The following is a 13,018-nucleotide window of genomic DNA, read 5'->3' as shown; positions in this document are numbered from 1 at the left end:
ATACTCCAACCTAGGCCCAATGCCACTTGATAATTGGCCTGGGACACTTGGCGTTTGGGAGCCTCTGACTTTCCCAGAGAGGCAGGCTGGTCATGTGGTGAAGGCTCAGGGCTGGGACTCAGACCTGGGTTCAGTTCCTTGCTCTGCCACAGAAGCAGTGTGTGGCCACGGGCCAGTCACTTCATCTCTGTGCCTCAGCTCGCAGCTGTGGGCCAGGGAGAGCAACTCTCATTACTTGTCTGTTCAGACCGAGCTCTCTGGGGCAGGGACCATCTCTCAGAGACGCTACAGCAGCACAGTGGGGCCTGGGCTCGGCTGGAACCCTAAGACAGTGCTGCAGCGATGCCTGTTCCCAGTTCTGTGAAACGGGGCTGCACCATGCAGGTTTTTTGTACATCCAAGAGGACGCGCCTTCTCCCTTCCAAACTGTGTCATGCTGATGTCACTCTACTGATCCGAACGGACACCCCTCGGCCAGCGTAACTGATTTTTCTTTGCACAGTCAGGTGTATTTCCTCCAAACAGACTGGGGAGGATGCTCCCAGGCTGCAGCCTTCCATCCCCAGTATTCGGGAACGACCCGGCTGCCATGTGAGTGAAGAGCAAATAACAGACTTCCCCTTTGTCTCCTTTTCCTCTCCCTGCAGCTGAGCCCGCCCAGGAGCTCCCAGGACGGAGAGCGACTAGCTGACCATGTTTAACGGGGAGACGAGTTCCTCCTCGGCTAAAAATGTGGTTCGCAGCTCCAGCATCAGTGGCGAGATGTACAATGACGAGAAGAGCAGTGGGGGCAACCCAGACTCGGCCAGCATCACCTCCAACAAGAAGAGGCGCTCAAGCCTCGGGGCCAAGATGGTGGCTATTGTGGGGCTGTCTCAGTGGAGCAAGAGCACTCTGCAACTCAACCAACCCGGTAAGAGCGGGAGGTTTGTGCTCGCTGGAGGGGACGGGTTGGGAGATCCCGCGCTTCCTGCCCAGCTCCCTGTTTATCCTTCATGGCAGCACTGCAGTGGGCACAGTCCTGTCGCTCATGCCCAGCTCGGGATCAACTGCTGGCGCAGGGCATGCAAGCTAAACTGTTGTTATGGCTAGCACATACCCAAGCCACCTGCCCTTCCCTCCCTCTGCCAGAATGGTGCTCAACTGCTAGGCATTTAATGAGGGGAAATCCTGCTCTGTTCCATCCCCTCTGACCTTGGTCACTGTATCCATGGGGCGATGCTGGAGGACTGCTGGAGAACGGACAAAACACACCATTTCCTCTTGGTCATCGCTGAGGCTTTGACGCCTGTCCTTGCAAAGGGCTGAGACACGCATGGTGGGAACTGAGGATTCTGGGGACATTGTAGGTCCAGCGTCTTGGAGCCTGATCCAAACCTCATTGAAGCAAATAGAAATCAGTCCATGTACTTCAATGTGTTTTGGATTAGGACTCTCATCCCTTCTGCTCCAATCCCATCGCATGAGACGAGGGGTAAAATTTTCAGAGTGCCTAAGGGGAAGATGTCTCTGGTCACAGATGGAGGTGGGATACCAAACTCCCATGGATTTTCAGTAGCACTGAGGTGTCCAACTGTCCTTGTGCCTTCCCCAAAGTGATTTAGGAGCTTATGTTACATTGACTTTCAGAGAAATTTAGGTTCCTGAATGCCTAAGTCACCTTTGAAAATGGGACCTATGGTCCCGATCCTCCAAGGTATTTAGGCACCCAACTCCTATGGAGAACAATGTAGGTGCCTAAGTACCTTTGGAAATCAGACTGTTAGGCTCTTTTGAAAGTTTGACACCCCCTCTCGCCCCTCAGCACCATCATTAGTAGCCCCACCTCCCTGGTCCGTTGAAAGTGAACTTGAAATGAAAGGTCAGAGGAATCAATTGGATGGAGCAAGCTAGGGGCATTTCCCCCAAACCCTTCCAGAACCTACACTGGGAAAGAAATGAAATTAAACTTCCCACTTGCATTAAAGATTGTGATAAATCAGCCCCAATGGCCTCTCCTTCCAGCTGTGGGACACTGAATGGAGACCACATGCAGATCATTGGTTTTTAAAACCACATGGTGATGTAGACAGATCCAGTGTTGGGAAAGTCTGGAACCCTGACCTTTCTTGGTATTAAAACCAAGCTGGGGATCGTTGGAGGCTTCGAGTTATGGTTACACACAAACTTTGTAACTAGCCGAGTATAGCTAAAGTGGTAGCTCTCTGCAGTGTGAATATAGTTGTGCCAGCAGAGAGGCGCCTTCTACTGGTATAGGCTGTTCCCTAAATGTACCAGTACAGGCATCTTTATAACAGCACAGTTGCATCCATGCTAGTCGTGACGTTTGGTGAAGGGCCGGGGAAGGTGCAGACCAAGTAATGTCATCTAAATGGGATCAGCGCTCCAGTGGCTCTCACCTTTTCCAGACAACTGTACCCCTTCAGGAGGGATTTGTTTTGTGTACCCAAGTTTCACCTCACTTAAAAAGTACTTGCTTACAAAATCAGACATAAAAATACAAAAGTGTCACAGCACACTATTCCTGAAAAAGTCTCATTTTTATTGTCTAATTATAAAATAAATCAATTGGAATATAAATATTGTACTTCCATTTCAGTATATAGAGCAGTATAAACAAGTTATTGCCTGCATGAAGTTTTAGTTTGTACTGACTCCTCTAGTGCTTTTTACGTAGCGTGTTGTAAAACTAGACAAATATCTAGATGAGTTGATGTATCCCATGGAAGACCTCTCTGTACCCCCAGAGGGGGATGTATCCCCGGTTGAGAACCGCTGTTCCAGGCTCTGTACAGACAGAGTAAAGGACAACTCCTATTCCAAAGAGCACTATTCATGTTGTTTGGAAGAGTTTTGTGCCCCATAATTAAAGCTGACTTCTCTAAAGTGCTTTAAAATTCCTGTGCAGAGGCAAATTGCCTATGAAATTGCTGTGCAGCATTAGGAGACGGGTAGCGTTTATGCTGCAGATTAGAACCCCTTGACCAAATGACTCAGCTAAATTTTGGGCCAAATCCTGGGATGTGTGCCTCTGAGGGTGGGACAACCCTGTAGAATTCAGTGGGAGCTTTGCCAGCACAAGCCCTGAGTAAATTGCTTAGGATCTGGTTCTCTGCATCTAGTTGCAGTTGTTTCTCCATGAAATCTTAATATAAAAAGTGCTAGTGGGAGGAAGACGCTAATTCAGAGAAAGAACTAGTCAGATATTCTGGCCATGGGAATTTTTAAGTGTTTGAAATAGATCTTTTTAAAAAAGCTGGCGAGCCCATTTTAGCCCAGGCATTTTCTCTGAGTTATTGCTTTTTAATTTTGGTTCTCGTTGGCATTTTGTGGTTCAGTAAAGTGTGTTATACAGGGAGAAGGAGTTAATTTAGAGCCTTGCACATCTGAGATGTTTCTGAAGGGTTATAATTATCCCAGAAAACTAAGCAAAGAGCATCCAAAAACAAAGCTGGGCAAAGCTCCACCCAGAGACAACAGAATCCAGACCTTCTCGGGTCCCCTAGGACTGAGTGAGACAGTCTAATCCATGCAACAAAACAAATGGTCTGGAAGCAATTGACTCTAAAGGCAGCCCCCATTCCCAAAATAAGTAGGGTTGGGACCAATTTTTCAGTCATCTCCTAAACTGCAAAGTTTGTCAGCGCATCTGTGCTGCACCCATAGAACAGAACCAGCACACAGCATCAGCACCACTTAAACCCCTGCCCCTCTACAATCTCTATTTTGAGGGACGACTGAAGTGGTGCATAGACCTTGTCCTGGCCCCTTATTCGGGGGTGAATTCCTGCCACAGTCACTGGCTTTGTGTGCCTAAATATGGGTCTCTTGAATGCAGAATGATTGCGCTTGCAACTTTGGCAGACAATTCACTATGGGAGCCTTCTAAACGGGTCGCTCTGAACCAGTGATATGCACACACACCACCCTTCCTGTATAGCAGGCCCCATTTCACAGATGGACTGTGCAAGGTCGTTGACAGAGATAGAAAAAAGCTGCAACTGACCATGAAAGTCAGTAAACAGACTGGGGTGTGAGTGTGCTCCAGGAGAGCCAGACCTTTTCCAATAGGCCTGCTCTTCAAAAGGACCAGTTTCTATTGGTCCAGAACAGGCCTGCCCACTGCAGGAGCAAGGTGGGAGAGTTCACACTGGGGCCCAGGAGTTGCTCCATGAGCACACTGCAGTTTTCAGCACCATGGACAAGACTCTGACACACAAGGCTCAGCGAGTGAGGCAGGTGGAGGTGCTTGCAGGCTCTACTATAGAGAGCTTCCCAGAGGGCTGCTGGAATCTAAGTCCAGATCCTTACAAGTATTTAGGCTTATGGAGCCAGGCCCTGCTCCCTAGGAAGAGTGCATGTAGGGTTGGGTTGGTGGGGCCCATGTGCAGAGGGGGTCACCAGTGGGAGGTTAATCATAGAATATCAGGGCTGGAAGGGACTTCAAGAGATCATCTAGTCCAATCTCCTGCTCAAAGCAGGACCAATCCCCAACTAAATCATCCCAGCCAGGGCTTTGTCAAGCCTGACCGTAAACCTCTAAGGAAGAAGATTCCACCACTTGCTAGGGAAACACATTCCAATGCTTCACCACCCTCCTGGTGAAAATCTTTTTCCTAATATCCAACCTAAACCTCCCCCACTGGAACTTGAGACCGTTACTCCTTGTTCTGTCATCTGCCACCACTGAGATGAGTCTATATCCATCTTCTTTGGAACCCTCTTTCAGGTAGTTGAAAGCAGCTATCAAATCCCCCCTCATTCTTCTCTTCTGCAGACTAAACAAGCCCAGTTCCCTCAGCCTCTCCTCATAAGTCATGTGCTCCAGCCCCCTAATCATTTTTGTTGCCTTCTGCTGGACTCTTTCCAATTTCTCCACATTCTTCTTGTAGTGTGGGGCCCAAAACTGGACACAGTACTCCAGATGAGGCCTCACCAATGCTGAATAGAGGGGAATGATCACGTCCCTTGATCTGCTGGCAATGGCCCTACTTATACAGCCCAAAATGCTGTTAGCCTTCTTGGCAACAAAGGCACACTGGCTACCAACCAACCTAAGCAGCAGGATCATACTGTGGAGGTGATTTGGGTTGGCACCTGGCCTATTTGTCCTGGTGTGTCCCAGGCATGCACACAATCTCTGTGGGGCAATAGATCCCTGCCTGCCTGGCAGACCTCACTCCCTACCGCACCCCTACAATCTCTTGCTTCTATCCCCTCCAGCAGGGAAGTCTCTTCACTGAGAACCTGGCCTGAAATTCCTTTACAAGAAAACCTAAGTCACAGGGCTGACTTTGATTAACAGGAGCTCGGTTGTCGTGGTTTTCTCCCCCAACATCCAGGGAGCTGTCTATTAGAAACCACCACTGTCTGGGCTCAGTCCAGTGCCCACATCAGAAAACCACGCCACACCTGGCACTATCTTGAGCCCCCTGATTGGTAGCTTCAGAGGAGCCAAGGAGAATGGCCTGTCCTCCTGGGCAGGGTAGGGGCACACTGAAGGTTGTGGAGTTGTTTCAGTCCTGCTGCCTGTGCTTTACCTGCTCTGGGCTGGAGAGAAGACATCACTATCCAGGGGTGTTGATTCAGCACCTTTCACCAGCACTACAAGTTCTCTGCATCACACCCTGCTGCTAGGGTTTTTCCTTTAAGGGCCGAGGGTGCAAGAAATTGGGGGAGGAAGGCCATGGATGCCTTTACTGGCATCCTAATAGTATAACCGGCTCTGTTGATAATAAAAAGCTTTAATATTTCTGAGCACTTCACAACTCTTAATGCAGTTATCCTCATAGCACCTCTGTGCAGTAGGGCAGGGCCATTATCTGAGAGACAGTGACTTGGCCAAGGTTATTTACAGGGAGTCTGTGTCTGAGTATGGATGTGAACCCAGATCTCCCAAATCCTAGGCTAGTTCTCTAAGCATTGGGCCATGCTCCCTCTGCTTGTTTGACAGGGCAAATCTCAAATCTAGTAATGAGGCTGGGGGAAATAGGCTTGGTGGGATGCACACAGCTGGAGAACCTGTGTTCTGCACTGATCACTCTCTCAGAAATGCTATGGCAGAAACAGGACAATTCAGGTTGGGCATCATGAATGGGCAAGACTTGCCTAGGAAGAGGCTGAAAAAAAATTGGGGCTGTTTATGGCTGGGAGAGGAAACAAACCTATTGAATCCTCTCCTCCCTTTGCTGAAATTGCCAAGAAAGGGAGCGATTGGAGTTTTGCAACAGGAATTCTTGGAGCTAGATTGAGATTCTAGCCCAGGGGTAGGCAACCTATGGCACGGGTGCCAAAGGCGGCATGCGAGCTGATTTTCAGTGGCACTCACACTGCCTGGGTCCTGGCCACCGGTCCGGGGGGCTCTGCATTTTAATTTAATTTTAAATGAAGCTTCTTAAGCATTTTAAAAACCTTATTTACTTTACACACACCAATAGTTTAGTTCTATAGTATAGACTTATAGAAAGAGACCTTCTAAAAACGTTTAAATGTATTACTGGCACGTGAGACCTTAAATTAGGGTGAATAAATGAAGACTCGGCACAGCACTGCTGAAAGGTTGCTGACCTCTGTCTTAGCAACTCATTTCAGATGAGGGGGAGAGCCTGACAGTAACAACTTTTACTCTCCCAGCCTGGGCTGGGTTTGATCTTGCAACCTTAGTGAAAAAGCGTTTTCTCTTGTTAGGAGCCTGGCTGAGCTGGGGCATTACTAAACTGATCCCCTGACTGCAGGGGTTTGAGAGTCCAAATCTCAAGTCCAGTTTTGAATATGGGCAGTATGAGTAGCCCAGGTCCCTCCTCATGAACCACTGAGCTGTAATTGAGGGATTTCTCTTCCCCTATTTACTGGGGGAAATTCTCTGGGCCGGGTGGTGCAGAATGGCTGACTAGATGATCATAAATGATCCCTGAGAGCCATAAAAAAAATTTATGAAATTGAGCACATAATTCAGGCTGAGACCTTTTGTCTGTTTCCTAGCCCAATTCTGCTTAAAACCTGTTTAGATTAAAATGCAATGAAGGAGACCCTCAAAGGAGGAGGATGAGTTCTTGCAGCCCATTGCTCATAGTGACTAGCACTTGCTTGTGGGTATGTACTAACCCATGTGAGTAAGGGTGCAAGCCCTGGCCCTAAGTTAGTAGGACAAATGTGCTCCATTCCAGGCAGCATAGAATATCAGGGTTGGAAGGGACCTCAAGAGATCATCTATCTAGTCCAACCCCTGTGCAAAGCAGGACCAATCCCCAGGTGGCCCCTGCAAGGATTGAACTCCCAACCCTGGGTTTAGCAGGCCAGTGCTCAACCCACTGAGCTATCCCTCCCCCCATAGTGCCTCTCTAAACACACTAAACAGAAATCAAGTTGTTGGGAATGGCAGTTCCTGACTGCCTTTCTCCTCCATTCAATTCCTTGCCATCCATCCCACTGCCTGCCTCCTCCTGCCATCACGTTCTGACCCTTCTGACACTTGGCTCTAGCCAGGATGTAATTGGATGGAGAAAGGGAGATTTAGTTGATCAGTTAGTGTCACATCCCTGAGTATATATGATGCCATTACTGTATAACAGGCACCAAGCCTCCACCATACTTCAAGGGAGATAATTATGGGTAATAAAATTTACCAAGCCAGGCTGGAAATGTTTCAAATGCCAGAATAGCAACAGGTGGACTGGGAAAGAGTGTCCTTCTGCCTCTGTTTGCTCACAGGAGCTCTAACTAATTAAACAGAACCCCCAAGTCCCCTTCTGCCTCCTCCCTAATGAATTTCAGGGGTGTTAGGGAGCAGGGAGTTCACACCACAAACATAAAAGCAAGGCCAATGATTCTGAACCCACCTGCTTACAATCTAGCAGCCTGCAACTCAGCTGGCTCTTTAAGTTACTTCTGCCTGATCTAGGAGCAAAGTCTTTCAAATAAAGAAAACTTGAAACAAAAACCTTCATAACAAAGGGTTCTCTTCTTCCCCGGGTACCTCAGCAGGGCTGCAGCTTTCCAGGGTTCCTCCATGGCTTGAGACCAAATTGGTCTGGACTCTGTCTCCATTCTCCTAGCTCAGAAGAGAGTAGCCAACAATTCTCTCCCCCACCATAAGGGGAACAGGCAGATTATATACCGCTCTGCTTCCCAGAACTTGCCCTGATTGGCTGAGAGAGAAAGAAGCCTTGCCCCACCCCACACTAAAAGGCTCATAGTCCTGGGCCCTAAAAGGAACAGTGGCCTACTTTTTTCCCCAGACGCCAACTGTTATCCCTGGATCATTTCCTCTCTCCCAGCATCTGCCTCTGTTGTTCCCTTGGCCTCTGCTTGCCCCAGAAGTCCTGAAACATGGTAACCTGGCCCCGAGACATCCCTATGTTGCCTTAAAAGGCAAGTATACCCCATTACTCAATGCCCTACTCATTTTAGGGAGGAACCTCTAGCCTCCTATTGATGGTCGTGGGATTTGTGGGTGATCGGCACCTCTGAAAGTCAGGTCACTTTTATTTAGGTGCCTACATCTGAGTGAGGAGCCTAATGTTGGGTACCCAAGTTAAAAAGAAGGTTGGCCTCACTTCATATTACAGCTAGTCCATAGAGTGAGTATTTTCAGAGACGTTTTAAATGAAAGATTTTCTCTGTTTTTCCAGTTTTGTTCATAGAAATTTTCCATCTTTTGAATGGAAAAACTGGATTTGAGGGGTCAAAAATCAGAATATTTCAAAGGAAAATTGTTTTTTTCACAAATATTTAATCCCATCCCCCCATACATATTTAAAAAAAGCCTTTTTTAAAATGGTCAGAAAAATGTTTGAGTTGAAAATTGTCACCAAGCTGTACCTCACCAGACACATGAGGCCTGGTTCCTCACAAAGGCCCCGGCCTGGGGTGCATTTATTCAGAAGGGAAGGATGGGCTAGTGGTTGGAGTGTTGGACTGGGACTAGGGTCAGCTGCTTATTCTGCCAGACTTCCTGTGGGATCCTAGACAAGTTGGTTGGACTCTGTTCCCAATCAGTCATTGGGGAGAATAGCACTGTCGTACCTCACAGGAGTGTGGTGAGCCTCAGTCCATCAGAGAGAGTGAGGTGCTCATATACAATGATAAGGGGGCCGGAGAAAGGGTAGAGAGGAATTTATCAAAGCTGCCCATCTCACTCCAAATAAAAAAAAAAAGGAACCAAAAGCCCCAGGTACAGGCTGAGTTCATCCCCACCAAAGGGACTTGTCACATCCAGGTCTGCCTCAGCTTGCAGGAGAGAGATGGCCGGTAAACCCCATCTGTCTTTGTCCAGCTGAGGGGAGGCCCCCCTCTGTTAGGATAGCAGGACCCAGCTGCTCTTCCAGGCTTCCCTCCGGGTATTATTTGTATTTCAGTCATGCCTAGAAGCCTCCCGCAAGATCAGGGCCTCCATCGTGCTGCTGGGGAGGAGGTGGAGAACTCAGGTCTCTTGATGTCCAGGCTAGTGCCCCATCCACTAGGGCAAGCCAAGAGAAGCTGCTGTGCTTTATTATTCCCACCTGGAGGCCTCTCCTTTCAGACCCTGCAGGGCTTGGGGTGTGCGGTTAGGCCCAGTGGGGGCCTGGCCCCCTGTGAGCCGTTTCCCCCACCCCGGACAGCGGCTGGCACTTTCCCAGTGAGTGGGTGATGCAGATTGTTTGTGGGCAGGTGGTATGTGGACACAGGCCTACATTTATTGTCTAGTCAAGGGAGCTGAATCATGAATTATTGGCATACAGGCACTGCCATATCAGATCAGCCCAGTGTCTCATCTACTTTCCTGCTTCCGACATCAGCCAATGCCTTGCGCTTTAGAGGAAAACAAAAGAGGAAACAATCTCTTTCCACTCCTAGTCCCATAATGTATCTGGCCAGTGGTGCAATGCAGTATATGGTGGGGAGAAGGGGGAGGGCCGGTTCCTTCCTGACTCTGGCAGCACTCACTGCAGGCCCTGAAGCATGAAACTGGTTTGGCCTGATTGTTATCTTTACTTGTATAGATACACATAGTAATGATTCAAAATATGGAAGGGAGCATGGTCTAAAGAGCGGAGTAGGAGCCAGGGTTCTGCTGTGACCAGGTTTAGGAGACCTTGTGTGGTGGCTCCAGGCAGCTCAGGCGGAGCATGTCAGCCTGGGAAACAGAAGACCAGAAAGCACCACTGGTCTGTCTGTGTCCAGTAGCCTCTGCTGAGAGGCCCCTATAAGCTCAAGCCTCCCCCTGCCCTCTGGGTCTGCGCTCAGGTGGCTCCAGCAGAACCAAACCCTGACGTATAATCATTACAACCACATCCTGTCTCCTCTCTACTATGAAAGATGCTACAGGTTCTATTCCAGGCTCTGCTACTGACTCACAGTGTGACACTGGGCAAATCACATCCCCACTTAGTGCCTCAGTTTCCCCATCTGTAAAAGGGGGACAGTGGTACCAATCTATTTCTCAGAGAGAGTGCGAGGCTTGGTTTGCACCTGTTTATGAAGAACGTTGAGACTTGGATGAAAGGTGCATAGAATTAATGTGGTGGGGTGTGGGGCTGTGTCTCTTGTGGGGACAGACAGATGGGCAGGGAGATGGAGGAGGGTGTATTGGTTTTCATTTGCTCAATACACAGAACTGTCCACATGTCCTTGGGTCTGGTTCTCTCTCACTGGCTCTGAGTAACTGGAGCCCAGCTCAGAACAGGCTAAGGGTCAACCCCCCCACTGAGGTCAGGGTCAAATTCAGCCCCATGGAGGCTCCACCTTGCACCCCTTGGGTGGCCACACAGCCATGGCCTCTTGCCCCCAGGGAGGGGCCTCCCCTTTGCTTGCCAAAGAGGCGGCTTTAAAGCCCCCCCCCCAGCCTCCCCATGTACTTTTCTCCCCTGGCTGGGGCAGGGGGCCAGGTGCCTGATGAATCACTGGCCGACCCTGTGGGTGGCTGAGGGATGCCAGAGCGAATTAGCATCAGCGCGGGGAAGGCAGAGCGTGAACTAGCTCAGGGGGTTGGTGGGAGGGGGGAAGGGTTGCCATGGCAACCTGTGACTGGCACATGAAGGTGGTGGGGGGAAACGCATGTAAAATGCTGATCAGAAATAACCTGGGAGCACGAGGGGCCCTGGGAGCCTGGCCTGGCTTTCTGACTCTGCCGGGTTCCGCTCTCTCCCCTCCACCTTTCCTGCCCCTTCTCCTGAGGTTTGGGCAGCGAGGAGTCCCCACAGTTGGAGACCAAATTCCCTGCCAATGTAACCCTATTTGTACCCGCCGAATATGGGGTCTGGGAGTCTGAGGCTTTGTCTGCGGCTGGCAGCGAGCCTCCCAGGATGGGCAGCCAGACTCGCGTTAACTCGGCTCAGGTTAGCGAGCCTAAAAACGGCGGCATAGAAGTCACAGCTCGGGTGCAGCTCAGGAGCTCAAGCCTCCGCCTGCCCTCTGGGTCTGCGCTCAGGTGGCTCCAGCAGAGCCAAACCCCGATGTTCCTCTCTCTAGCTTACAATGCTGCAAGCCAGTGACATCTTCTGGCCACCGATCCTCCCACCCACCTTCCCGTTCCCCTACTCCTCTCCGCTAAGGCCTCGTAACCCCACTGCAGGAAACCCAGAGTCTCCCGGACACTCAGCCAGCTCGCTACGCTCCCCGTTAACAGAAGCACGAGTCTCCTTCCTCGCCCAGCCTCACCCTCCCACCCCCCACCAGCTCGGCTGGCGGCCTGGGTGCAGGGCTGCCCGATAGGTCACGGGACGTGGCTGGTTTTGTGGCAGAAGAACAGCGGATGTGCACGTCGCGCTAAGACGAAGCGTCGTTTGGTTCCCCTGCTTTTCTCCCGGAGGATCCAGCCGTTCCTCCGAGATTGTTTTGCTTTGTGGTGTTCCTGCCCCCCTCTGAAATGCACTGACGCAGGTGGATAATCCATTGGTCATAACGGGGCTGTTCCCTGCGAGTAAGGGAGGCTGCATCAGACTCTTCGCTCCCCTGTAGCATTTTCCACCCAAGGAGTTCAGCGCTCTTTTGAGATTTCAGCTCTCACTACCTCCCGGTGGGGTAGGAAGGTACAACCATTCCAAGGATACAGATGGGGAAACTGAGTCCTGGGGCGGTGCAGTGACTTACCCTGGGTCATGTGCCGAGTCAGTGGAGGGACCCAGGATTCCCAGTTACCTGCTTTGCTACACCCCGCTTCCTTCCATCTTGCGTTCAGGGTACGTGGCCCCATCAGGCTGCTGATTGCTCATGCCTGTCGAGGGCCAAGCATGTGAGCTGGGCACAGGAGGCAGCTCTCTAGGGCTCCCTGAGTTCTCAAGAGCGTGGAGAAGTGAGAAACAGGACAGTGTAACAGAGGAACCCCAGCATGCATAGGGCTATGCCGGCTAGATGCCTAGCCCAGCCCAGCAGCTGCCACAACAGCAAAAGACTCACCACGCCGGGACACCTCACCGGCTGTGTATGATGCCGCCTTGCCCATGCAGAGGGCACGGGTGCGAGAGCCAGGAGGAAGGATGCAGGCAATTGTCCATGCGTGTTCCCCCAGCCAGCACCCTGTGTCTCCGGCAAACAGTACCAATCAAGAGCCTCAGCTGAGCTCGGCGAACCAAAGCAAGGATGCGCTGGTTGTCTAAGCTCATGGTAGAGGCTTGGCACCCGCTCCCTGGGCTGGAGTGAATTTCACCCCAGATGAAAGGATAAGAGCCCCCCTGCCCCCAGCCAAAGTCAAAAGAACTGTGGCATAAATGCAGGGCCCAGCCTTTCCAGACCGCACGTCCCTGCCAGCACCCGTGTGACCCTCTGGATAGCGAGCTGCCCGAGCAAGGACAGCAGAGCAAGCAGCCCCTGGGTGGCTGCTCCCATGTCGGCCTGACGGCCTCTCAGAGCTGGATAAGGCTCCAGCCAAATCCAATTCCAAATGAGGGGTGCCCCCGTCTGCAGAGCCAGCGCTCCCGGCCTTGCAGCATCAGTGAGTTAGCTTCCTCCTTTCTCTTGCTTCACCGATCGAGCCATGTTCCTGCCTCTCTCAAACCCGAGTTCATCCCAGCAGAGGGGAGCGCGGCTCCGATAGCCCAGC

The 13,018-nt window shown here is 50.8% G+C and overlaps 1 protein-coding gene across 1 annotated transcript in view; it reads left to right on the top strand.

The window, feature by feature from the left end:
• The window catches only part of RIMS3 (regulating synaptic membrane exocytosis 3), a 48,719-nt gene that overhangs the window by 20,457 nt on the left and 15,244 nt on the right, over nucleotides 1-13,018 (top strand). The window contains exon 2 of the mRNA XM_050932451.1: nucleotides 648-913. Within this exon, the coding sequence (XP_050788408.1) occupies nucleotides 694-913 (220 nt within the window). The 5' untranslated portion in view covers nucleotides 648-693. The remainder of the gene's footprint in view (nucleotides 1-647; nucleotides 914-13,018) is intronic.

This window comes from Gopherus flavomarginatus, chromosome 22, assembly GCF_025201925.1.
Source record: "Gopherus flavomarginatus isolate rGopFla2 chromosome 22, rGopFla2.mat.asm, whole genome shotgun sequence".
Lineage (NCBI taxonomy): Eukaryota > Metazoa > Chordata > Testudines > Testudinidae > Gopherus > Gopherus flavomarginatus.
This window is presented reverse-complemented; position numbering and strand designations above follow the sequence as displayed.